The sequence below is a fragment of the Fopius arisanus genome, unplaced genomic scaffold (genome assembly GCF_000806365.1).
Source record: "Fopius arisanus strain USDA-PBARC FA_bdor unplaced genomic scaffold, ASM80636v1 scaffold00111, whole genome shotgun sequence".
Taxonomy (NCBI): Eukaryota; Metazoa; Arthropoda; class Insecta; order Hymenoptera; family Braconidae; genus Fopius; species Fopius arisanus.
The window spans coordinates 296,847-321,984 of NW_011887850.1; the positions used below are offsets into that span (position 1 = coordinate 296,847).

The 25,138-nt window shown below is 40.4% G+C and overlaps 6 protein-coding genes and 1 long non-coding RNA gene across 8 annotated transcripts; 3 read left to right on the forward strand and 4 right to left on the reverse strand.

Moving 5' to 3' along the window:
* Positions 1 to 633: 633 nt before the first annotated feature.
* Positions 634 to 2,089, forward strand: Prosalpha6 (Proteasome alpha6 subunit). Its single transcript, XM_011313062.1, has 2 exons — positions 634 to 781; positions 1,185 to 2,089. The coding sequence occupies exons 1-2, from the start codon at positions 779 to 781 to the stop codon at positions 2,016 to 2,018; spliced, it is 837 nt and encodes a 278-aa protein (XP_011311364.1). The 5' UTR covers positions 634 to 778; the 3' UTR covers positions 2,019 to 2,089.
* Positions 2,090 to 2,156: 67 nt separating this feature from the next.
* On the reverse strand, positions 2,157 to 3,936 carry Las (lipoyl synthase, mitochondrial). Its single transcript, XM_011313068.1, has 6 exons — positions 3,693 to 3,936; positions 3,295 to 3,609; positions 3,064 to 3,220; positions 2,931 to 2,988; positions 2,664 to 2,819; positions 2,157 to 2,599 (listed from the first exon to the last, which is right to left on the reverse strand). The coding sequence occupies exons 1-6, from the start codon at positions 3,753 to 3,755 to the stop codon at positions 2,230 to 2,232; spliced, it is 1,119 nt and encodes a 372-aa protein (XP_011311370.1). The 5' UTR covers positions 3,756 to 3,936; the 3' UTR covers positions 2,157 to 2,229.
* Positions 3,937 to 4,050: 114 nt separating this feature from the next.
* Positions 4,051 to 6,396, forward strand: LOC105271492 (coiled-coil domain-containing protein 22). The gene is made up of 4 exons (XM_011313069.1): positions 4,051 to 4,191; positions 4,449 to 4,620; positions 4,686 to 6,077; positions 6,140 to 6,396. Exons 1-4 carry the CDS (start codon positions 4,139 to 4,141, stop codon positions 6,257 to 6,259), a joined length of 1,737 nt encoding a protein of 578 aa, XP_011311371.1. The 5' UTR covers positions 4,051 to 4,138; the 3' UTR covers positions 6,260 to 6,396.
* A 227-nt stretch (positions 6,397 to 6,623) lies between these two features.
* Positions 6,624 to 8,525, reverse strand: LOC105271493 (28S ribosomal protein S27, mitochondrial). The gene is made up of 3 exons (XM_011313070.1): positions 8,401 to 8,525; positions 7,077 to 8,283; positions 6,624 to 6,989 (listed from the first exon to the last, which is right to left on the reverse strand). The coding sequence occupies exons 2-3, from the start codon at positions 8,136 to 8,138 to the stop codon at positions 6,702 to 6,704; spliced, it is 1,350 nt and encodes a 449-aa protein (XP_011311372.1). The 5' UTR covers positions 8,139 to 8,283; positions 8,401 to 8,525; the 3' UTR covers positions 6,624 to 6,701.
* Positions 8,526 to 8,648: 123 nt separating this feature from the next.
* LOC105271497 (alkylated DNA repair protein alkB homolog 8) lies at positions 8,649 to 12,583 on the forward strand. The gene has a single exon (XM_011313073.1). It carries the CDS (start codon positions 8,665 to 8,667, stop codon positions 10,414 to 10,416), a length of 1,752 nt encoding a protein of 583 aa, XP_011311375.1. The 5' UTR covers positions 8,649 to 8,664; the 3' UTR covers positions 10,417 to 12,583.
* Positions 12,505 to 19,741, reverse strand: LOC105271495 (Dorsal switch protein 1). 2 transcript variants are annotated; one of them, XM_011313071.1, is made up of 5 exons: positions 19,015 to 19,741; positions 16,496 to 16,714; positions 14,763 to 14,929; positions 14,474 to 14,648; positions 12,505 to 13,270 (listed from the first exon to the last, which is right to left on the reverse strand). In XM_011313071.1, the coding sequence occupies exons 1-5, from the start codon at positions 19,699 to 19,701 to the stop codon at positions 13,148 to 13,150; spliced, it is 1,371 nt and encodes a 456-aa protein (XP_011311373.1). In that variant the 5' UTR covers positions 19,702 to 19,741; the 3' UTR covers positions 12,505 to 13,147. The 2 variants fall into 2 exon arrangements, with proteins under 2 accessions (XP_011311373.1, XP_011311374.1); XM_011313072.1 differs by lacking the exon at positions 12,505 to 13,270 and adding an exon at positions 13,662 to 13,844.
* LOC105271494 (uncharacterized) lies at positions 16,997 to 18,244 on the reverse strand. The gene is made up of 2 exons (XR_892654.1): positions 17,176 to 18,244; positions 16,997 to 17,100 (listed from the first exon to the last, which is right to left on the reverse strand). It is a non-coding gene; the product is annotated as an uncharacterized lncRNA (long non-coding RNA).
* Positions 19,742 to 25,138: the final 5,397 nt, after the last annotated feature.

Sequence of the window (25,138 nt, forward strand, 5' to 3'; positions counted from 1 at the left end):
ATTCAGTTTTTAAACGATATTTCAATTGATTAGCCATTTAAAAAAGATAAAATTGGAATTATTTTGAAAAAAAAAATGAATGACGGCGGGATCGAACCCTGGCCGTCGGCGTGGTAGGCAAGCACGCTGCTAATTAGACAGCGCACTCATTACGAAAATATAATTTCATTAGTAGTATATCTTCAATACATTAAATAATTTTTTTCATTTGAAATTCCACAGATGTGGCTTCCCCCTTCCGCTCGTTCGACAGTTGGCTAAATTTCAGTTAAACAGATAAAAAACAAACAGCATTCATAGGAGTCACATAGGGCAAAAAAAAAGTGACTCCATCAAGGTTAATTCGCATTTATTAAAGACCTGCGGTAGGTGGGCTTCTCAGAACTCATGACTTTTTCCGGGAGTTTCCATTATTGCGAAATTGTTGAATTTTTTCAGTAGATACCAATTTCGTAAAGCAGAAAATAGTATTCACCCCGTCGACTGATCCCTCTGACAGCAGAACTGCTACTGAGGCAATTACCGAGTTGGCTGACGGGTAGACACCCCCAACATTGCATGATGCGCCCTCTCTCCCTCAAAGTGAGGTACTACGATGCCGGTAGAGTCACTCAATAGTCAATCCTCTCTGATCATGATTTTGAAGACAAAAATTTGCGAACGCGTCCACGGCTGCATGACAGTTGGATTGTCGATTTATCATTTTGTTATTCAGTAATTATTTGCATAAAAATATTCGTAAGTTTTTAGTGAGAGCTCATATAATTGAATCAGCAAAATGGTGAGGACTGTTTTACACATGATCCTGAAGATGTTCATTTATTAATATTGTCTGCAATTGTTGCTTTGTCATCACGGTATTCAACAGACATTTATTCCTTTTGATAAATCAGATAATTGAGGAATAAATTTCATTTCTTAGTTTCAACTTCTCAATGCATGTCTTCTAATTATTCTTAAATTATTCTTTGTCATAGTTAATTACCAATTTTATAATTTAGTAACTACAAAAATTGAGGTTAAGGCACCAAGAGAAAATGAGAATTCTCTCAATGTCTCAATAAATAAACAAAAACATTAACTATATGACAATAATTATATGTACATTATCCAGATTTTTAAATATTTTTCAGTTTTAATTGAATTATTTCACATAATTGATTAATTATCGTTATTAATTTTAGTTTCGCAATCAATACGACAGCGACGTGACGGTATGGAGTCCTCAGGGACGTCTTCACCAGGTGGAATATGCCATGGAGGCGGTGAAACTCGGATCTGCAACAGTCGGTTTGAAGAACAAGACCCACGCGGTCCTCATAGCTCTCAAAAGAGCTTCCTCAGAGCTATCTGCTTACCAGAAGAAGATTATCCCCATTGATAAGCACATGGGGATCAGTATTGCTGGACTCACTGCTGACGCCAGGATGCTCAGCAGATACATGAGGACAGAGTGCTTGAATTACAAGTACTCCCACGATGACGTTCTTCCAGTCAGTCGTCTGATCGCCACCCTGGGGAATAAAATGCAGACTTGCACTCAGAGATACGATAGACGTCCTTATGGTGTTGGTCTACTCGTTGCTGGTTTTGACGACCAAGGACCCCATATTTACCAGACCTGTCCATCAGCGAATTACTTCGACTGCAAAGCAATGGCCATCGGTGCAAGATCTCAAGGAGCCAGGACGTACCTGGAGAAGCATTTGAATGAATTCTCTGCAAGTTCTCTGGAGGAACTCGTAAAACATGGATTGAGGGCCCTTAGGGACACCCTCCCCAACGAGCTGGATCTCTCCGTTAAGAACGTCTCTATTGGTATAGTCGGCAAGGATCAGGAGTTTGACATTCTGGGAGAAACTGAAACTGCCACATACTTAACTGCGATCGAGAGTGACGAGAAAAGAGGTCAACCAGTGGGACAGGATGTCCAGCAGGACGATCATCCACCCCAGGATCCACCAGCTGACGAGGGGCCCGCAGATCCACGAGTTTCAACTGCCATGGACACTGAATAAAATTTCAACTTTCTCTCATTCATATTATTACACAAATTTTCCAGGTTTAATAAAGTTTTTTTCGCTTACAATTTCGTTGGATTAATTCACTTGTAACCGAAATAATTAAAATCAGGAAAAATAGTCATACCAATGGGATTTCAAAGATTTCAACTTGTTTTATTGATTTCGAATAAATTGAGTACTTCATTGACTAAGAAATGACTATTAACTAACTCTGGGGATTGTCTTCAGCCCTCTGGCTCCTTCTCTCCTTGAGAATATTCGTGAGGAAAAATTCTCCAGCTTTGTAGGAGGATCGAACGAGAGGTCCACTTGCAGTGTACAAAAATCCGAGGTTTCCACCTAGTTCTTCCCAAGACTTGAATTTCTCAGGTGTTACGTACTCTATTACCTTGAGGTGCCTCTTGGTTGGTTGCATGTACTGACCAAGAGTGAGTGCATCTACTCCAGCTTCTCTCAAGTCCCTCATTGTCGTCTCTACCTCCTCGTCGGTCTCTCCAAGCCCCAGCATTATCGATGATTTCGTTATCAATTCTGGATTAACCTTCTTCGCACCTTCCAGGACTCTCAACGACTGTCTAAAAATTACAGGGATACTCAAAATATCAGATAACATACGAAAAAGAGAATCACTGAATTTACCTATAGCGTGCTCGTCTGTCTCTGACGAAAGGCGTCAGTCTCTCCACTGTCTCGATATTGTGGGCAAAAACATCGAGCTTCGATTCAACAATTGTTTTTATACAATCCTCTTTACCACTGAAATCTGGAACGAGCGCTTCGACGAGAATATTGCTCCTGGAATACGAGAAATAATGCATGCCAAATTGTACAAAATATTTGTAGACATAATTGGGAGGTTTTTTATTTTTTATTGGGAGATTTTCTTAAAGCAAAACAATATTTTACCTTTTTTTCAGCTCTCTGATGGTTTCTGCAATGTGATGTGCCCCTCCGTCGGATAAATCTATGGATTATACAGAAAATTAATAAATTGATTAACAAATTCATTTGCTTCAAGTGATAAGGGTGTAATGATTACCATCTCTGTCAACTGATGTTAGAACTACGTAATCAAGTCCCCAAGCGGTCACTGCAGTCGCTGTATTCTCAGGTTCATTGGGATCCAGAGCTGGTGGAGTCCTCGCTGTTTTGATAGAACAAAATCTGCATCCCCTCGTGCACGTGTCTCCCATCAACTGCAATAAAACATTATTAACTCACCAACACTGAGATTAAAGAATTATATTTCCTCTGGATTTCGATATTTTACCATAATAGTTGCTGTGGCGGTTCCATGGGCACCACCTCCCCAGCATTCTCCAATATTTGGACATCTCGCCTCTTCACAGACAGTAGCCAATTTTAATTCTCTCAATTGTGATTTTATCCTCGAATAATTCTCTCCCATGGGGATCTCTGTCTTCAGCCATGGAGGCAATCGAAGTCTCGTGGTCTCTCCCTTTTCAAGTTTCAACTTTCCCTCGTACTTCGTCGCTGATCCTGACAGAAAATCATCGAGCTGGGGTCCATCACTCAACTTCTTCGAGAACGAAATATCATCGGTTGTCTTCGAGTACTGCTTCACCTTCAATTTTATGAATAAGAAATTATTCGGAATTTTCCATGACACGCAATTAATATTCTCTCTGTAAATTCAAAATAACTTACCGAAGACGTCACCCCCAAATTGGCACTAGTCCTGAGATTCTTAGCTGATAAAGATCGAAACATTCTGAAAAAAATTCTCTTCAACTCCTTTCAATGTCAGTCAACACCACAAAAAAAAGAAAATTGCCCAATTATTTCACAGGCCTTTCAGGCATTTTAATCGACACAGCACTCGTGTTTCGTCTTCTCTGTCACTTCGCCACACTAAATCGAAAACATGACGAAATGCTTAATAAAAAGACGAGTGTGCGGGGTTAAGAGGTGAGGGGCAAAGGGGAACTCGATCAGCTGATACTATTGTCTTATCAGCCTTGACAAAAACAAGATCTAGTTTGCCATCAGCTCGTACAGAAGCGGGAGCAATCATCGGATAAATTCGAAGACAAATATTTAGTCTTATGGCGGAGCTCTGAGACATTGCTATTTATTACAACCCTATTTTTTTAATGATGGAGGAAGTTGACAATATTATTATTCACTCACTGCGGCAAATCGGCTGGTAAGGAATTGTCGGCCATAAATATTCCTTGAAGAATTTATCCTATTAAATAATAAATGTACTTAACCTGTCACTGATTGCCCGAGCTGGTGAAATCGGAGTGGGTGTAACTCCTTGTAAAAATCCAGAGAGACACTATTCTTTCGCTTTTATTTATGATCAAATGAGTAATTCATTTGCTAAAGAATTGCAAAGAAAAATGAAAATAAAATATGTATTTATTTTGATAATTTGATGGAGGATTTTTACCGTTTCAGTGATATCGATGATAACATTACGAATTTGGGAGGTTTCACCACTGATTTGGTGGTGGATGCAACTGTGAGATGTCTGGAGGTGATAAGACCTGGGCTGGGGATCTCCAGGATTCTTCCAGCAAATATGGCTGCGAGGTTCAGGGTTGGAGCTTCCCTAGCACAAGCTTGCTCGGTAATTCCGAATAAATATCCGATTATTCCACTCTTCCCACAGCTAATCTAGATATATCTCCTCAGGAGTTGGGTTACAGAGGGGATATAGGCTACCAGACATTCCTCTACAGTTCGGAAACCGATTTACGACGTGTTCTGATGTTCCTGACTGAGAAACTCCCGAAAGAAACCGACAAAACATCAACAGAGCCTACAAGTAAGCTGGAGGTGCTGGAGAAAGCTGTGGCCTCAGTTCTGCAGAAGCAGTTATCAATGCCCTGGTTACCTCACTACTGCCACAGATCCAGGAACGAAGGATACCCTAGCACGCCTTACAGAGCAGTTGACCTCGACCTAGATAATCCACACCTAGAGTACCAGGATTGTGGTGCATATCAGCAGTCAGTGCCTGAGTTGGTGGACCAAGAGTGCCTCATACCCTCCATAGTATCAAGAACTTCGAACCTACTTTACTCGCGACCATCGAACATAATAGAACGACTAGAATGGCTGAAAAAATTACCAGAGCCCAATGAATCCCCCAGCGATGAGAGAATAGCCAGCAGATTCACCTTGAACGAGAGACTTCAGCATCAGACGTCTAAAAGAATAGAGGAGACTGAGGAGATTGAAAGGAGGCCAGAATTAGCCTCGACCCCTTCAGAGGCATCAGCCCCATCCAGAGAGGAGAGAAAAATGCTAGAGGTGGAGGGACTCAAAGCAGACTGCGAGAAGATGAGGATTGAGGTTGAAACAATGGGAAATGATCTGGGAAAATTGGAGATTCAGCTGTCTCAGCTGAGGACAAAGAGGCAGGAGGAGGAGAGGGAGCTAGAGGTCAGGGAGGAGCAGAGGAGAATCAAGGCGAGGACCTATGATCTTCTTGAGGATGGGGATAACAACGTCGTCAAATTGGAGGGCGTCATTGAGGCTGGGAGGAACAAGTTGATTCATCTTGCCACCCAGTGGGAGAAGCACAGGGCTCCTTTGATCAAGCAGTATAGGGATGAGAGGGAGAAACACTCGGCCAAGACCAGTACTAGTCAGAAAAAGCTGGATGAGCTCAGAATTTTGAGAGATAAAGAGAGGGAACTCATGGAGGAGTGTCATGTGAAGGACCAGCAGTATGCCCAGCTCATGGCGGAGGTCCAGAAGCTCCCAAAAGACGTCAACAGGTCTGCCTACACTCAGAGGATACTTGAGATAATTAATAATGTGAGAAAGCAGAGGGATGAGATTGATAAGGTGCTGGGGGACACCCGGGAGATCCAGAAAGAGATCAATACTTTGAGTGGAAGGCTCGAGAGGTCTTTCACTGTTGTTGATGAACTCATATTCAGGGATGCTAAGGGAAATGAGGCCTCCAGAAGGGCGTATAAGCTACTTGCCACATTACATTCTGATTGCAGTGAACTTGTTAAACTTGTGGAGGAAACTGGAACTACTTTGAGGGAGATCAGGGATTTAGAGGAACAGGTGAGTTATTTTGTTGTAATTCATTTGATTTGAATTGGCAGATAAAATGATTTGTACTTTAGATTGATTCGGAATCTACGAAAAATGTTGGAGCTAATTTGGAACGAATAACAGCTGATTTGAAGCAAATGAGACAAGAGACTGCATCACTGACAGCACAAATCGCCAGTAAAAACTCTTGATTTATAAATTATTTGCAGATGACACGCTTTGTTTTGAAGGTTTGTGAAATTATAATACTGCTTCAGTGAATTTAATTTCTAAGTTGAAAATTTTATAGCTTTAAAAATGAGATTACACTCGACCTGAACATTCCCATATCCAGAACTACTGTATAGTGAATTGTAAACGAAAATTCAGGGCTTAAAGATAAGACCAAGATAAATCATTTCGCTCAAGGGGACTTATATCTCCTAAGAAGTTCGAATAATAATCTTATATTAACAAGTGAATTGTGAGTCACTGTACCATGTTGAAAAAGTTTAAGGAATCCTGTTCCTTACATTATCGATGTAAATTGATGAGATTTAATACTGTAAATAAATATTAATATTCGAGAAGAATTTATTAAATTCGTTTTCTTTGAGGAAGAGGTATCTACAGGACGTGCATTAATTGAATTAATTAAATACGATTCTTGGTGGCTTGCTGTTTAACTTCTGGCGGTATGTAATTATCTTCCTTGTCCTCTTCGACCTCCACTGGAGGTCCATATTTCCGGTCCTCGTTTTGAAGTTTCTCTTCTATCTGGAGCTCAATCTTCTCCTCGTTCTCGAAGAATGTCAGCAGTCTCTCTTGCACCTGCAAGTCCTTTTTAATCTCCTGAACATTCTTGAGTCTCTTCTGCTTGTCGATTTCCACTAGCTGTGCCTGCAGAACATCCATTCGGATTTTCTCCCATTCCTTGTAATTCTGCAAAAATAAAATCCATACAATTGCGATAAGAAATGATTTAGTTTTCCTTACGCTTTATTTTTTTAATAGATTAAAAAAAATAACCTTGCACTGTTCTTCGATGTCGTTTTTCTCCCTTTCCTCAACCGCTTTTCTAATCCTCTCCGCCATTTCGTCTTCCATTTTCCCTTTTTTCAGTTCCATTCCTCGAAGGTTCCCCAGGAGTTTCTTCAGCTTCTCCACATCCTCCACAACCTTCTCCCCTTCGACACCCTCCAGCTCCTTCTCTACGAGCCCCAACACCTCCTCATAAACAATTTCCCTGACATTCGCATCAATCCACCTCTGGACGACCTCCGCAGCCAGCCCAAATTTTCCCCAGAGTACATACCCCCTCAGGAGTAAAGACCTCCCCAAGGTGTCGTCCTTGTACTTCCCAAAGAAGACAAAAGTCTTCCCCACAAGATGCTTAGGATCGACCAGATCGAAATGATCATCGAAGTAAGGGTTTCTCAGGTACGTTACCCTGATCTTCACCACTTCCTCCTTGGGGTCGACTGGAGGGGGTGGGGGTGGTGGTGCCCAGCCCTCAGTGTTCTCCAGGTACTTGTGACAGGAGTAAACAGCGAGAGCACTGCAGATCGGATGTTCCTGGTCCTCCTGGAGCATCAGGAGACACGCAACCTTCGCAGCCGAGGCGAAATTCTTCCTCTTAATGAATGTATCCATCAACAAATTATACGAGAAATGATCGGGAAAGATTCCATAGTTCAATCTGTCATTGAGAACATCCAATAACGTCTTCTCGTCCGTATCCAGGAGGTACCTGATGACAGCATGATGAGTGGAGTCCAGTGTACTTGTTGTATGCATGGTGAGCCTCAATTTGTGGAGAATATCCACTACTTCATCCACCCTCTCCTCACTCTGCACTGTATTGGCGAATATGTCGACGTCCACAGGACTGATCGCTCCGGTACTCTGGTACTTCTGGTCGAGCTCCAGGAACATGTCACTGGGATTGATTTTACTGAGAAGGGGCGACTCGAACCTGCGGTTCCAGGCATCGGTGCAGGGGTACGACGACGAGAGAAAAGTTCGAGATGGCCTTTTCCAACGTCTCAGGCGCAGGAGAGGACGAGTGCTCGATCTCACTGAACTCAACATGTTTTTTTTATTTCTCAAGGTGTTCTTCTAATTGTCCAAGCCGTTGGGGGATTATCGTAGCCTCGAAGTGAGCCCCACGTTGATAAATCGTAGGCAGTCCATCAAAGAAAATTAATCAGTGGTTTATGTTATGATTCAAATTCACCTGCAATTATAAATTAGGATAGTGAGAATTAGGTTAAGTCGCATGGCTTTGAGGTGACAATCAGGTTTAGGGGATTGTCCAGGGGTTGTGAGGGTCGAAGATGAAGGGGACACTTACCTGAAAGTTCTTGAGGAATTGGTAGAAAAGATCGAGGTGATTTTGTTGGAAAATAATTCAATTTGGTGGGTGAGAACTTGAGAATCTCCGGTGGTTCTTTCGTATTCCTGCTGCACCGATACTGTAGAATTCTAGATTTTTTAAAGGTTATTGTTTTGTTTTTGGAGCAGCTGGAGTGGACTGGAGTGTTTGAACAATAGAATAGGGGGTTTTAATTGTTGAATTTGTCAGGATCTGTTTTAAACGACGGTGGAAGTTCTTGAGATGAGTTTGAAAGCTGTTGACATGAGGAAGTGCTCCAGGAAGCAAAAGAGAGCACAGCATCGACTGGCAAGAGATATGAAGATCAATTGTCGTGATGATCCAACTCAGAATTTAGTAATTTGCAATGCAGGATTGGTGACAGGATTCACACGTGAGAGCCTGGAAAATATTCTTCAGGAGTTCAAGGAGGCAGCAGGGAATTATGAGATTTTAATGCCTCCTGGGAAGTCTTATAGTTTTGTTAAATTTTCAAGCCCTGAAATAGCCTCGAGGGTTTATGATGGAGTCAATGGAAATTTCGTTGAAGGGCAGGGGCCTCCGTTGTATTTAACGTTCTCGGAAACACTGCCACACTTGGAAGTCAGCCCGATATCTTCAGAACTCCCTCCAGGTCTCAGGGTTATCGAGGACTTCATAACACCTGAGCAGGAAACTCTCCTACTGGAAAAAGTTGACTGGAGCGAGGAAGACTCGTCGTCAGAGCTGAAACACAGAAAAGTCAAGCATTTTGGATTTGAGTTTCGTTACGATACGAATAGAGTGGACCCGGACGATCCAATAAGTCCAATTCCCGAGGAATTCACATTCTTGCAGAAGCTCTTTGGGAATCACCACTGCGGCCAGTTCATTTACGATCAATTGACGATAAACCGGTACTTACCAGGACAAGGAATTCCACCTCACATCGATACACACAGTGTCTTCGAGGACCCCATTCTGAGTCTTTCACTAGGTTCAGCTTGTGTAATGGATTTCAGAAAAAAGGAGAAGAAAATAGGTATCCTCCTTCCACCCAGGTCGTTATTAGTAATGTCTGGTGAGTCTAGGTACACCTGGAGCCACGGGATCTGTCCTCGGCATAGTGACATCGTGTCCGAGGACAATGGCATGACGACAAGACCCAGAGGCATTAGAACATCATTTACTTTTAGAAAAGTGAGGAGGGGAGATTGTCCCTGTTATTTTGACGACTACTGTGATACTGTCCACAAGCACAGGAAGGATATCGATAATTCTGTAGCTCCAGGACTGGAATTGTCGTACGTCCATGAGGTTTACGAAGAAATTTCGAGTCACTTCGATGAAACGAGGCACAAACAGTGGCCCAATGTCTCTAAATTCCTCGACAGTATCGAGCCAGGGAGTATTTTACTCGATGTCGGCTGTGGAAATGGAAAATATTTGAATGATACTTCTGGAATTTTTAAAGTAGGCTGTGATAGGAGTTCAGGATTAACTAGGATCTGCAGAAAACGATCCTTTGAAGTTTTCCTGTCTGACTGCCTCCAATTACCATTTAAATCGAAATCCCTTGATGCTGTAATAAGTATTGCAGTGATTCACCACCTCTCGACGCCGGAAAGACGAAGATCTGCATTTTTGGAGATTCTCAGGGTTCTCAGGCCAGGGGGAAGGTGTTTGATCTACGTCTGGGCTAAGGACCAGCACTGGAATTCTAAAGATTCGACTTATCTGAGGTTTAATCCCAAGAAAAATGAGGAGTTTGGGGGCAGAGAGATGCAGAGACTTTTTCAAGGGCTTGCCCTTCCTGTTCATGAGAATAGAACGAATTTTAGTCACAGCGATGTCCTCGTACCTTGGAAGAGAAAGGGAGGCGGTGAATTTCTGAGATATTATCATGTCTTCGAGGAGGAAGAGTTTGTAGAACTCTGTAAAGGCCTTTGTGAATCAGTAATCGAGAGGATTTATTATGATCAAGGCAATTGGTGCACAATTTTGAAAAAAATGTAGTTTTTTAAATTGAATTTGTTAAATAGAATGGAAGGAAATAAAAGTCCACTCAACTCATCTTCACATTTGATTTCTCTTTAATTCGTAAAACAAATGCCTTTTTTTCGAAAAGTTTATTTAATCCCTAAGAGATATACAAAACAAACATTTCCTTGCAACTATTATAATTCCCTAAAATAACGCAGGAAATTTGTCATGAGTTTTCATTTTTTTTTTTTTTTTCATTTATGTCTTCATTCGTGTAATTCATTATTTCAAATATTAAACGTCAGTTTTAGTGAACACCACATGTCCATTTTGCATTATTAAAATTGAATCACTCATTACTTAAATTCCATCGAGTGGATGCCCGCGGTACAAATGAAACTCTCACACGTGTCCGAATCCTCATTCTCTTCAATAATTTTCTTTTTCATTTCGATATTCAGCTATGCCCTAAAATTATGCACATCAGCAAATCAGTATTAAAATATTACAATTTCATATTTTACAGTTGATTTAATCCCATTTCTCAATTTGTTTTTATCTCTTTCACTAGCTCTCATCTGAGTGAATAAAGAGAAAGGGGGAAAAAAATGAAGAGGAAATATCCTCTCCTTAATTCTCTGAGAGCCCTGGGGAAATCATCACTTATCACTCATGACTTCAGAGGAATTGGGGAAAATAAATGAATAGTGTTAAAATAAGAGGGAAGAGGTAAAGAGGAAAAAGAGAAGAATCGATGAGTGATTTAGCAGTGTTGGGACACTTCCAAATAATCCTCACATGGTTTTATTTTTCCCATCAGCTGCCTGTCGAGTCGAGATTGCAATCGTGAACTGCAGCAGATGTCAATTGCACCTCTTCCACAAGAATAAAATTTCCATTATTTTTGTTGTTCAAATATTTAAGGTTTTCTGACGGTTTTATTCAAACTTGGAAGAGATCTGTACATAACTAGAAGTCTAGGAATGTCAACATTACAAGAAACGACAATAATTTATTACAATACAGCTGTACACCCAGGCAAAATGACTCTCGGCAGCATTGTTGTATAATTTTCTTTTTTTTTATTTAAGAATTTGTTACTCATGTTTAAATTAACTCATTACTTATCAACTTCATCGCACTTCTTCCATGTTGAATTCATCTAAATAACCTCAGATTGCTGTTGTTTTAACTGTAGTTGTACTCTTTATTGTAATTGTGAGAACGGAGGATGAACAATGACAAGATGGAAACGCTCATTTATTTTTATTGGTTTGAAAATGACTTTTATCTCTTATTTTTCTCATTGAAAAGTAAATACACTTGTACACTTGCAGAAACACTCATTCTCCTGATTAAAGGATTTCCAAGGAGTTTTCGACACTCGTGCGAAATAAAAGCGATTGTTTCAATGATTAAGTAATACGAGTCAACAACTCACGCTAAATTCAATGTTTATTACTCCAACTTCAGAAAATTTTCTAAAAAAAAATTCATCAACTATTATTTTAAACGTTCCATCAAAGGAAAGTAAGCGCAATTTAACAACTAAACATTTTTTTCCTCCATCAATTGAAAGGTTGAAAAATTTATTTAATCGAAGAACGCACACACCTCTCAGTTCCCACGCATTTTCGCAACGTGTAAGACGGAAAAAAAATTATTTAAAAAAAAAGTAAATGATACTAAATCTTTCGGAAAGATTAATCTGAAAAGATTTGTCCCTAGAAAATAGTTATTTTCTTTGTTTTCATTGAAATTTGAGAAAAGAGAACGACGACCCTTGGACATTTCATTATTATTTTTGTGGTTGGGCTCATTGTTTTAATTATTTTCTCCTAAGTCTCTCGGACGTTCACAAAGTGTCATCCCTGTCAAATTGGTTTATTCATCTCGTTTGAGTTTTTTCCATTTGCCTATTCAATTACTCTTTCCATGGTGATTTTTTGTTGCTTTCAATCTTACTATCAATTATGTTAAAATACAAATTTCACTCATACAATTAAACCTCTCTCATTCACAATTGTTTTGTTTTTATTTTTTTTACCTCTTTTACAACATAATAGCTTCACTCACTCTCGCATACAATGCTTCTGTTTTGTTATTTTTTATTATTATTACTTTTTTTTTTCGTTTTGTATTTTCCTTTCAACTCTTTAAAATAATTACTATTAAACGCTGAGATGGGGGAGGGGAGAGGGAGGGTGAGGAAGAGTAATGGGGGAAAAAATTGGGAGAATGAGAATTACGTGAAATAATGACGGAAAAAAAAACAAAATTCGGAACTCGAGAGCATGAGGAACAAGGAACAATAATTATTTTTTGGTTAGTCAATAGGTGTTTTGCCTAAGCCAAGTCGTAAGTACCCTCACTCTAAGGTAAATGGTATGTACAGTAGGTGAGTCTTCGCATTATTTACTCCAATAATGATCGAAAAAGTTCGCTAATTAAACTTAAAAATGACAAAGACGAAGAAAGTTGAAAAATCGAGGGAAAAATGGCGGGGAGAAAATAATCACGAGATAGGGGTAATGCATTCTCATACGTCTTCACACTATTTTTGTAGTATATTTCCGCTCACACTTTCATTCGCCACTCAAAAAAATTCCATGAATTAATTTTTAATATTCTTGTTTCTTTCTTGTTGGTTTCATTGCTTTCGGTTTTCGTTTTTCAATCTATCTCTCGATTTTTTCTTTTCGTTTTTTTTCTTTTCAATCTTTCATTTTTTTTTTATTCTTTTTTTTCATTAGACGTGCTCCCGCTATTCATCATCCTCGTCGGCATCATCTTCTTCGACTTCTTCCTCACTCTCGTTCTTAATCGCGTTTGCAGGCGCTCCCACTCCCGGACCGTCCTTCATTTTCTTTTTGTACGCAGTCATTTCCTTTAATGAAAAGTTTCAGGTTCCACTATTAACGGCCTAGCACATTTGTGTGACACGTTCGAGTTGTTCTTAATTTGTTTTTCATCTTTTATTTGTGATTTCGTAATGCATTTTCATTTGAGATACGATGGAGTCAAGTAATGATTGTAACGAAGAAAAAGATGAAAGAAGGCAATGAAAAATTCATTATTCACTTCATCAAAGAAAAAGAAAAGAGAGAGATTTGTATCAATTGTCATTTTATTCGAAGCTAAAAAAAATTCTCATCACTCATTACACCCATTTTTATTGCTCATCTTCCACATTTTTCTCCGTTGGATTTTTGTCCTTTTTTTTTTCACTTTGAGATTATTATTAATTAATATTAATTAATTATAATTAATCGTTATCATTAATCTTTAAACTTTTTTTTTGCATTTTTCATTTTAATCTTTAATTGTAATTATATATCATGTCTGAAAGGATTCTCCCCCGAGAGAATAGCGGCTACTGCTCAGTGACTTATTAATCGAAATTCTGATCATAAAATTTCTCCCGGTCCTTCCGCCATTTTCTTCTTGTATGCAGTCGATTCCTTTAAAAAAGTTATATGTTCCTCGATTAAAAAAGCGTCGCTTCAAGCGATTCACTTTTTGTGATAAAATGTGTGTTATTCAATTTTTTTTCTCATCATCTTTCAATTTTCAAGTAAAGAAGTTCATTGATTCTAATGTATACTCTACATCGAGTTTAATTGCTCTGCTTTTATTGATTTGGGTTAGATTCAGGAAAAGAAATTTTAAGAAGAGAAAGACGAATGAGAGATTCCACCAACAATTCAATGATTATCAACAATAAAAATTCATCACCATATAACAAACATCACTGAATATCAGTGGAATTTTCATTCGTTAATTTGCGAAAATTAATTCGACTAAGAAGCGACAGTTGATCGGCTGCACTGATGCCAAAGAAATGCTCTAATGAAGCTCATATAGAAGCACAAAGTACCTGACAGCATCTATTTTTCCATGTTTCATCAACATCTCAAAATATTCCTGAATGCTTTAATCACTCTTGTGTCATTACAAAAAATTTATCGAAATCTGCATATTTTTCAGTTGAAACATTAGCACATGACTTCAATTAGGTATTCAAATAAAAGAAAAGAGAATGCTCATGTGAGCCAACGAAAAAGAAGTTGAAATAATGGTGAATACGTACCCTTTCATATCGAGCTTTGTCTTTCTCTGCCATAGCCTCGTATTTGGATTTGGTTTCTGGATCAGCGTCAGACCACTTCTTGCCCAATTCCTTAGCAATATCACCTACACCGTATTCTGGATTAAGCATTTTAACCTTGCCACGCTCATCATTGCAGAACCAGAAGAAGGCAGACCTTGAGTTGATCATCAAATTAAATAGTCATTAAATGCACTTAAAAAACCACTCTAAAATATGGAAAGTGTTGAGCTACTGAATTAACCAAGTGAATGTCGTTGTTATCACTTACAATGATCTTTTTGGTGCATTGGGATCCTTGATGTGCTTGCGTTTCTTTCCCCTGCCTTTAACATTCTCACCCTTGGGTGGTGTGTAATTCTGCATTTCTGCGTCGTACCTCTTCTTATCTTTTTCAGCCATCTCGTGGAAACGTTTTTTCTCCTTATCAGACATGGTCTGAAACACAATAAAACCCAAAAACTATTACATCAGGGCTCACTGCACCTCTCCAACTAATAAACCTCTCTAAAAAAATTCATCAGCTATTGTTTTAAACGTTCCATCAAAGCAAAGTAAGCGCCAATAAAAAAATACTCCAATTTCAAAAATAGAAACATCCCATTAATTCTCCAACTAAATTGTTTTGACTGTTCAACATTTTCGAAAGTATCTCCCAAACTAAAGCCACCAGTGATTTTTTTTTAATGATCTTCTCTACAGCTCTCAATTCCCTCTGCAAAAAAGCTTCTAACAACAATTCAATTATCTCCCTTAATTGCGGAGGTATTTCCAAAAATTCAGAAAGATCTGAATGAACTTCAGTTAACTTGAGAATTCCCTTTGCAATTCGAACGACTAATTAAAAAATCAATACCCAACTGGAAAAACAAGTGCATTGAAATTCTCTGTCACCTTGCCCTGGAATTTGCATTGAACCCCTTGAATATTTTTCGTCTCTTTTATTTTTGATAATTTTTTTTTCAAGGGGCATAGGAAGTGGGGGGGGGGGTGGGTAACGCCGGTGGAAAATCAAGATGGAGAGGATTGGTAATGGCTGGTGTGTAGTGGTGGGATAGAGGGGAACCGAGAGGAAATATAGGGGGTAAAAGGGAGAAAGAGGGGGGGTGTGGGGGGTGGTCGAAGCGAGGGGCGAAAAGGGGGTGAAAAGGGGGTGATGGGAGAGGGGTGGGTAGACTCGTAGGGTTGGTCGATAGATAGAAGCAACGGCTGAGGCGTTTTCTACCCTCCGAGGGGGAAAAAGAGAAACGAAATATAACCCAGTTCTTTTTTTCCCCTCTCTCTCTCTTTTTCTAGTGGAAATTATTATTTTTTTATTTCACTCTAATGTCAACTTCTCCCCCTCAAAAACACGTTCAAAGAATGTCGACTGTTTGTAGGCGTTCGTTCGGTGGGAGAACAGGTGAATTTTTAGAACAGAGAATAACCTGAGTTGAGGGTAAAAGAGAAAAAGATAAAAATAAAGAAACACCTTATGAATTTCAATACCAACCCTAATTTATGGTATATAGATATTCTACGAGGGAAATTTATGAGAATTCAATCTACCGATTAAAAAGTAATCATCGATTTTTCCGTTAGTCAAAAATGATGGGAGGTAAAAAATTTGATTCATAAAGTACCGATAAACAATTTATTTTCACGGTGGGAAGATTTACGACGTCAAAAAAAAATGTGTATATATTTTTCTCCACGGTAGTGAAGTACAGGAGAGACAGCATCAGGTGGGGTAGGAAGGCCTCTCCCCACCAATTAAGGTCGCCGTAAATATTACGAATAAATTTTCCATGGGATTTAGTGCGATGAAATTGCAAGCCAGACGAGCGTCATACCCGGGTATTAAGTACCACCCCAATTTTTCTCGTTTCTCATTAACATTTTTTTTCCTTCCATCATTGCATTTAAAATCACGAGTGAGGAAATTAATGTCAGACGAATGTTGAGTACTTGATATTTAGATAAATTGATGAACAATTGATGAATAATTGATAAATTGATAAGTACCTTCCACCTCATGGCGCACTTCCTGGAGAACTCCTGGAAGACAATGTTCTCCTCTGGATGCTTCTTCTTGTGCTCCTGGCGGCACGTCTGTACGAAGAAGGCGTAAGCGGTCATTCGCCCCCTTGGTTTCGTGTCCGCTGCCTTTCCCCTCGGCATTTTGTTAACCTGAGCGTTATTCTGCTGAAGATTATTCTGCTGTGGTAGCTGTTGTATCTGATGCTGAATGAGAGAAAATCACGCCAAACCATTAAGAATGAAAATAAAACAATTTAAAACGGCAATAAGCTGAAGAATAGTGTCTTTTTACGGTTTCGAGTCGTTCAAGTTCAGGGATTTATCCGGCAAATTCAATTGTCAAAGTTAAAATTAGTGATACGCCTCCTCTCCGACATCGTTCTCATTCTCTCGTTAATTATTTAATCGAAATCCAATTGATTCATCAAGTTCAAGAGTCTGAGATTCAATTCTCCACTATGTCATTCTGAAGATTATTATTATTCTGGGGGTGGGAATTCCTGGGGATTCTCATAATTTCAATGATTCATTGATGTTCTCAAAAAGTTCGAGGATTGACGCGCAGGAATGGACGACCTTGACTCTAGCTTCTGTCGGACAATAAAAATAACTTATATTTTTCCCAGTCCTATCCCACACCTAAAATATCTCGATAATAGAATTACCTATTTCTCCATTTTTGTCGGTTGAATATATATATTTTTTTTTCACTCCTGGTTTACGGAGGGATTATTCGGTGTCAATGAACCGGTGCATCCCCACCGAGTAATTTCTCTTAACGAGTCGCTATAGGTTCGAGGATACTGATCAGGTTTATTCCTTCCATGAACAAAGTGCTATTAAATTTTTATTCGACAGTAAAACAGTGAATGGAAACTCGGGGAATTCATTCATTCATTCAAATAAATTTTTCCAAGTTTTTTGAATAATCTGGAGGTGGTCATTTATTTTCGAAAAAATTACCCTACCATTTTAGACCTCATTCCTCAGCAGATATAGATTAACAAATCACTAATTAACAAGAAACTCGATTTAACTTGAGCCCCTCCTGGGATCACCTCCCAACGAATATCTCGGAACTATTCAGCAAAATTGCGTCATTTTCCTCCGGTTCGAGGACATAAACCGTTTTATCTCCCAGGATCGCATTTGTGTAATAAAAAACATTTCATCAACCGAACATTTTTTGGAAACCCGGGAATTTTCCAGGGGATGTTTTTCTGGGTTTCAATCGAATTTGCAGAAGGGTCTTGATAAAATTTCGTCAAGGGTACAACCAGAGAGGGGGGAAAAGGAGAAAAGGGGGTAATGGGGTGAAGAGGAAAATGGGGTGGGAAGGAGGAGAGGAGGAAGGGGTTGTACTAGCTTTTTTACTGAGTGATGTGCGTCTTTTGGGGTTTAATTAAATTTTGGCTGAAAAAGTGATTTTGGAAAATTGAAGTATAAGTCTGGATCAGAAGGGTGATTTTTGCTTGTAATTGAGAATGGGGTAAATGTAAAATATAATGAAAGAATAGTAAAATAATTGGTGGGGGGAGAGAATGAGAGAGAGGTAGGAAAAGAGAGAGCGCAATGGCACGACCCGGCTTTAACCAGAATCAATAGCGGCCGCACACGCCGATGGCGTTGTTGAAGGGAGACAGCATTATGGCAGAATAAAGTGAGACAGAAAGAGGCGAAGTAACGGACTGGAACGTCCAGGAAGAAAGTGCAAAAATACTTATGAATTTTTCCCCGTAAAGCAATAAAATGAGAGAGAGAAAAAAAAAATTAATAATACAGCAAAAAAGGAAAAAAATCGAAGAATAATATTTTTCTTTCGAGTGGTGTACCGATTCTAACTTCTTTGGGTATTATTTCATCGTGTTTACTCTTATTATCAATTTTCAGCGTGGAAATTTGCTTCAGTTCGTGGCAACACGTGGAAACAAAATAAACCGACGTATCAAATGCCTGAGGAGAAAATTTGAAAACAAAGTGTTGATGATGATTTAATTTTGTATGGGATTCCACCGCTGGAGTGGAATGATAATTAAATAACGTTTTGGTTTGGTGGGTGAAAAATTGAATTGAAGGAAAAAAAGAGAATATGGTGAGTTCGCGCGGGACAGCTCGGAGGGAGAGGGAAATAAAAAAGAAATAATAAAAAAAAAAGAGAGAAGCGTGGCTGAATCGAGTGAGAGAATAACCGGTATCTGGGGCCCTGTACACCTTGCTTGTGAGGCCCGCAAGAGGGAAACACACGGGCCCACGAGGAACGGGGGAACAGCCTCGAGGTCTTAAAATTTTGGAAATATTCGTCACTGGTCCATCAATAAATTCCTCCCAAAGCGACAAGATCGGATATCGAATTGATAATTCAGTGAGAGTTTATGGCATTTTATGGAAATTGATAGGAAGCTTTGTCCCTGGACGGAAGAAATCCAAGAAAATTAATTTTCCCCCGATTACAACATAACGTCGTCATTTCTCAATAGGCAATTTGGCCCAAATGAAAAACATACCGCTCCAATTTGATTAGAAGTTTGTGTAGCTAAATGTTGTTGTCCCTGCATCTGATGTATATTATTCTGTCCAGCATCCATAACATTGCTAGCATACCACCATTGTACACCAGGTGGTGGATTTTGTTGTTGCTGTGGTGCACTACCATTGCCATTACCCCCAGGTGGACCCCCCTGCTGTCCAATTCTGTAATCGTAACCACCTCTCATACATGTACCAACAGGACTCGACGTTGACACTGGACTCGATTGTGCACCAGTTGTCGCTGGATTTTGAAAGCTCGATGCCATCTTGTACGAGAACAATTGCTGGGTCGCTGCTGCTGTACTCCTCACAATATCCTGATGATGCTGTGACAATTGTTGCTGTGCCTGTTGCTGTGCAACAGCAGCTGCCTGCTGATTCATCAAGTGTTGATGTAAATTTTGCTGCTGCTGCTGTTGTTGTTGCTGTTGTTGCTGCTGCTGTGCCTGTTGCTGTTGTGCAGCAGCAACAGCCGCTTGTTGTTGTTGCATTTGCTGCTGTGCCTGCTGCTGTGCCTGTTGATTTTGCTGATTGGCCTGCTGCTGTTGATCAGGATTCATACCAGGCCACCATGCATTACCACCAGAACCATCCTCACGATTCCCAGGGCTCGGCGTACCCCAGCCACCAGCGGCTGCGGCGACGCGGTGGTGTTCCGACATGTCACGCGCGTCTCCGCCGTACAATCACCCTGGCACAGGGTTATACCCCCTCCCCCCCCACCGCCACCCACTGAATAATCAACCCCCCTCAGTACAACTATTTTTTTAAACACTCACGTTTACCTCACTCTCATTAATATCCCTTCAATTGACTCTCTCCAGGATTTATAGTCATTAATAACACTCTCACTCGAATTTCTCACTCTATATATTGCGGTTTTTTTTTTTAATTATTATCGATATATACAAAAATAGAGGGGGTGGATTTGGATGATTTGGGAGGCAGACTGTCTCCGGATTTTTTTTGTTTTTTGTCGTTCCACTGGTTGTTGTTGTTGTTTTTTTTATGTTCCAGAGTTTTTGGAGTTTTTTTTTTTTTTTGCAAACTCCAGAGGGGGGAAAAGGAAAGAAAAATGGCCACAACTCACCGATGGCTTAAGGCTACCTCTGGCCACACCACTGGACACATCCACACGCGCGCACCCTCACGGGTGTCTTTCTCACTCAATATGCACGCCCGATTCTCTATTCCTCAGCGGAATATACCGGACTCGGTGTAAACCGCGTCTCGGTAATTTTTTCGACTTTTTAAAATAATATCCAGTGATGAGGATATTCGAATTGAGAGCGGTTTACCGAGGGTCATTCAAGATGAGGGTGAATTATTTTTGTGCGTTGCCACGGGATTATGTGGATTTACTAGATTCTTATATTTTCTCTTTTCTCTCTCTCGTGTAAAAATATAACGGAGCACTGATATTTATTTTTTTTTCTCTCTTTTTTTAAAATCTTCTTTTTCGGAGCACCTCACAATATTTTTCACCGGTTTAATTCCCTCTCGCTATTGGCGAGATATTATTCGCGGGGTGGGGAATGAGGGAGAGAGGCCGCGAGGTAGGGGGAGGTGGACAGGGGGGGAGGGGAAGAGTCCCTCGGTACTTTTGGAATGTTTTATTCCTCTTTTCCTCTTCCAGCTTGGATTTTAATTAATTTATCGGGCCTCTATTTGGCTTGTCCCTCGTTGATTAATCCGTGGTGTTAAAATCACTATTTTTCACAAGCACCAGTAGTTAATGGAAAATAAAATCAACTAAAAAGGGGAAAAAAAATGTATCCCCGGTATTTTTGTGTATTCTCGTTAAACTTTGGAGTTGTACGGTGGATATACGTTGTGAAATAATTTGACGATCGAGTACTGGGGCTGCGGTGTTACCGGGAGTAGTTGCTCCTCTTCCTCTTGGTTACTTTTGTTGTCTCTTTTTAATATTGATATAGCAAAAATATATTAAAAAGGAAGGAAAGACACACGGTAGGTACGTTACACTTTGGGATGCGGTCTACTCGACGCTACGCTCAACGGCTGCTCCAAACGCTCGGCTACGTTCGGTGCTAAAGCGGGTGGTGGTGCACGGGGAGGGGGTGGCTCGCCCCTTCTTTTCTTTCTCACTCTCTTTCACCTTCCTGCCTTCACTCTCCCCTCACCCTTGCCCGCCATTCGCCCCTACCCCACTTACCACCCCACCACCACACCAATAACTATTCACCATTTACCATTTTATCCCCACCATTTCTCACTTTTGCGCGAGCACCCAGAGATCTACTCTTATTTCTCTATTTCCATATTTTCATATTCCTATATTTTCAGTTTTTCCTATTTTAATATTTTCAAATTTTTATATTTTCATATTTCTGGGTTTCAGAAATTTCTTCGAATTTTTAACGTTTTTTTCTTTTATAAAAAATTGGATCATTCTTCTGGAAAGTGGTTAGTACGGAGAATTTTCCCAGGTTTTTTTTTTCAGGAAATTCGGAAAAATACTAGAAGAGATGGAGGAATTTTGGGGATTTTTTGGAAATGCCGCGGATTTGGTTTTACCGGTGGGAAATGAGGGAAAAAGCCCGGGAACGACGCCGAGTTGGTGATGATGGTGGGGAGATTTTGTATTTTTTGCTGCGCGCGCAGAAAATTTAGTTGGGCTCTTCCGTCTGAGTTGGTTGGGACAGGGGTGGGGAGAGGACCAATGAGCAATGGGTCGAGTGTTGGGTAGGATTTTGGTGTGAGTTAGAGTGGGGAAAAGTGAGGGAAAAGAGGGGTATGGAAGTGGGGTGCGGTGTTGCCGGGTTGATGTTTCACCCGGTTGTTCACAAAGGACGGTTCGTTTCGTTGGACCAATGGTGGTTGTCGAAGATTGGGAGGGGGTATGGCGGGCTTGTGATGATGGAAAAACGTGGCAACACCGGGGTGGGAGAGACCTGGGGGAGACGAGGGAGACGAGGGAGAGCGTTTCTTCCGCCCCGGCGTTTTCGAGAGACGCCGATTGCCGAGAGAGACCGATCCAGATGAGAGAGATGCTCAATGAGATTTATTGTTAAGGGTGGGGAGAGGAGGGAGAAGGGTTCTCTCTACCCTTGAAACTACCGAGGTCAACTTTTAGGCAGGGATTTTACGGCGAGGGAAGAAGATGGATAGATTTTTTTTTTCCCTCTTTCGGTGATTTCTTTGGATTTCGGAACGGATTTTTCGGAGGCTCGAACCCACTTTTTTCACCGGTCCGGGCACTTCCTTGTTCAAGGGATTATTCCATACCACTGCCTTACCGACTGGGAGATTATATTGTTTACGCGGGTTTTCGCGGATCTTTCGAGCGTTCGACATTGACTCATTGCAATCTCCAATTTGTTCAATTTTTTTTCTCCACGAGGGGAAAAGGAGATCCTGAGGAAATTGAGTCGAGATTCCTTGGGATTTTTCGTACGCATTAATTACGTCGGGCGACCGGAGCCCGTGCCCTGCAATGGATTAATTAAACATCCGGTTTAATTAAAATTCAAATTTTGTCGGAGGAAAAAATATTAATGAGAAACGCGGAGGTATTGATCGTTCGCCATGGGTGGATTAAAAATTAAAGAACTTGGGACTTGGGAGGTGTTTTTTTCGATGGGTGAATGCAGGTAAATCGTAGATTAGTTGGAAAAATTTCGACGAAAAATGGATTTCGTGGGAATGGGAAGAGGGGCGGAGGAGGGGGAGGGGTTAGGAGGAGGGATAGAAAAAAAGGAGAAAAATCGAGTGAGAAATACCGAGTCGAAGGTTTCATAGAATGCCAGGGCTCTCTATCTCACTCTCGATACTCAGGGGAGAGGGTGGGCGGGAGGAGGAGGGAGGGTGATAGGGAGGGCCGAGGGGTTGGGAGGGGGAGGGTGAGGTTCGAGGTAACGCGGCGAATCGGAGAGTGAGAGGAGAAGAGAACCGGGTCCGGGTCAATAAGACGCGAGTGAGGCAGAGGCAAAGCGCGCATTCCCAGGGCCGACGAGTGAGAACACCAATTTAGGGGGGAGGAAAAACAACAATATTCATTAAAAAATACCAATTCGTTCGACGAAAGTATAAAAAAAAATGTACAATTATACAATTATTATTTTTTTAACGAAAAAAAAATTCCCACTTCTTTCAGAAAATCTTCGATTTTTAGAAATGATTTTTTCTTACTCAGAAATTTGCGGAAAATTATCCGCGGATAATTGTAGCAATGGTTTTTAAATTGTAAGTTGGACAAGTTTATTATTATTGTATGATGAAGAATTGGAGGGGAGATGAGAAAATTGATGGATTTCCTCTGTCGAGTGGAAAATTGAGATAAGTTTCTGGGTGCAAATGGTAGAGAATTTAATTTCATTCAAAATTGCGAAATGATTAGTGATTTTTTTAATAGAGATAAGTCGAGGTCAAAGATCGATAAAAAAAAAGCGGGAGTGAGAGAAAAAATATGTATAAAAATGAAATTGCAAAATAAATTGTGGCTGCTAAAACTTTCACAAAATTCATGAAAAAAAAAATCCTAATTGCATTGTCCTTTTTTCTCTGTACAAAGAAAAAGGGTAGAAAAGATTTGAAAAAATCCGAGAGGCACGTCGTCGGGGGAGGGAGGTGAGAGATGAGTGGGGGAAAAATGGAGAGGAGAAAAATTTGGAAAAATTGCTGGCGTGGGGAGAGAGAGAGAGAAAAACACGAGGGGGTGGGAGGACGAGGTGTTTTAAATGAGTGGGGGGGTGAGGGTTTGAGGGGTTTGAGGGGTTTGAGGTTTTAGCCGTTGCCAAGAGACGCTGGGCCCGATCTCATACGAGTCTCTACGACGGCAACCGATCGTACTCGATCCTTGGCGAATGAGGTTCGGCCCGAGAAAACGAGAGGATGTTCGCCAAACACAACCACCGACCTTTCCATACCCTCCCCTCCTTCGTCCTACCACGTCACCCCTTTCCTGTTTTTTTACCCATTTTTTTTTTGCACCATGTGGCGTAACAGTCGGTTGAAAATTGTCCCATAATAACGGATAAATCTCTTGTCGGAAAAGAACTTGAACATTCTCATTAAAATTAAAATTCTTCCAAATGAGCTGGCAAATAAAAAATTTCACGATCGCAATTTTTTCGCAAATGTAAAAATTTCCCCCGACTCGTTCTATTATCATTATTATTGCGTAATTATTATTGCTTTGGAAAAGTCGAATGCTCATTTTGAAATTTGAGAAAAGGTCGCTTGAAAATAAAGGGGGGGTACCATACGGCGTGGAATAATGTAATTTATAACCCCGGGGTGGGCTAAAGAAAAGGGTCGTTGCCACGCTGCAATTTATGTCTGCTGTGTGCAGCCGGCTTTTGCGCGATATTGAGTTTGTACCACCCTCCAGTGCCCCCCTATCCCCCCTTATCTCGCATCCCCCCATCTCTAGCTCCAACACCCCTATTTTCCGACGTGAATTTTGTCGATTTGAAAAGTGAAGATTAAGGAAATGAATCAAATTGACGGATACCCCCCCTTCCATCCCCCCAAGTCGCCCAGAAAGTAATGGCTTTTTAAAATCGACTTTTGCCAATTTAAATGATGAAAATCGGTGAACATCAATTTGCCTGAAAATTTGGAATTTAATGTTTGAGGAGAACGATTTTTAGCGGTAAAAGAGAGAATTTGGAGACTTGACCTCGTGATTCGATGGCCTCCAGGGGGAGACATAGATAAGGGGGTTGTACGCCGTTGCCGACTGTAATTACAGTGGAGATAGCCCCCCATCCCTCACTGGTCTATTCGTGATTCTTTTATTGTATCCCTATTACCCCGGGTGCTTCGGTGAAAAAAAAATTAGACTCGGTGTGACTGTGGAAAATTAATGGATTGCCAAAGGGGAAAAAAAGGGGATAATTTTTTGTCCAGGTAACAGTTTTGGGCTTGAGAGCAATTGCAGGTGCAATTGGTGGCAATTCAATGGTTTTTTGATTCATAATTTTGCAATCAGTTTGGATTTTTAATAAATGGTAGGACTAATCATTTCGCTATTTTGGAAAAAAATATCTTTTCCTCAAAGACATGTTCAAGTGCATGAAGGGTAATGAGAATATTTGAGAGTGAGGCCCAGTTGCATCCAGCTGCGGTTGAAGG

Bases quoted from the DNA above. Each gene is read 5' to 3' on its own strand.
- LOC105271497 (XM_011313073.1), top strand. From the start codon at position 8,665: ATGAGTTTGAAAGCTGTTGACATGAGGAAGTGCTCCAGGAAGCAAAAG.
- LOC105271493 (XM_011313070.1), bottom strand. From the start codon at position 8,138: ATGTTGAGTTCAGTGAGATCGAGCACTCGTCCTCTCCTGCGCCTGAGA. The intron at 6,990-7,076 runs GTTATTTTTTTT...TTATTTTTGCAG, and splicing joins ACATCGAAGAACAGTGCAAG to AATTACAAGGAATGGGAGAA.
- LOC105271492 (XM_011313069.1), top strand. From the start codon at position 4,139: ATGATGGAGGAAGTTGACAATATTATTATTCACTCACTGCGGCAAATC. The intron at 4,192-4,448 runs GTAAGGAATTGT...TTACCGTTTCAG, and splicing joins TCACTGCGGCAAATCGGCTG to TGATATCGATGATAACATTA. The intron at 4,621-4,685 runs GTAATTCCGAAT...ATATCTCCTCAG, and splicing joins CCCTAGCACAAGCTTGCTCG to GAGTTGGGTTACAGAGGGGA.
- Las (XM_011313068.1), bottom strand. From the start codon at position 3,755: ATGTTTCGATCTTTATCAGCTAAGAATCTCAGGACTAGTGCCAATTTG. The intron at 2,989-3,063 runs GTAATCATTACA...TATAATCCATAG, and splicing joins AACATCAGTTGACAGAGATG to ATTTATCCGACGGAGGGGCA. The intron at 2,820-2,930 runs GTAAAATATTGT...CTCGTATTCCAG, and splicing joins ATCAGAGAGCTGAAAAAAAG to GAGCAATATTCTCGTCGAAG.
- LOC105271495 (XM_011313071.1), bottom strand. From the start codon at position 19,701: ATGTCGGAACACCACCGCGTCGCCGCAGCCGCTGGTGGCTGGGGTACG. The intron at 16,715-19,014 runs GTATGTTTTTCA...TCTCTCATTCAG, and splicing joins CTTCTAATCAAATTGGAGCG to CATCAGATACAACAGCTACC. The intron at 13,271-14,473 runs GTACGTATTCAC...TTTTCATTAAAG, and splicing joins ACAAAGCTCGATATGAAAGG to GAAATGACTGCGTACAAAAA.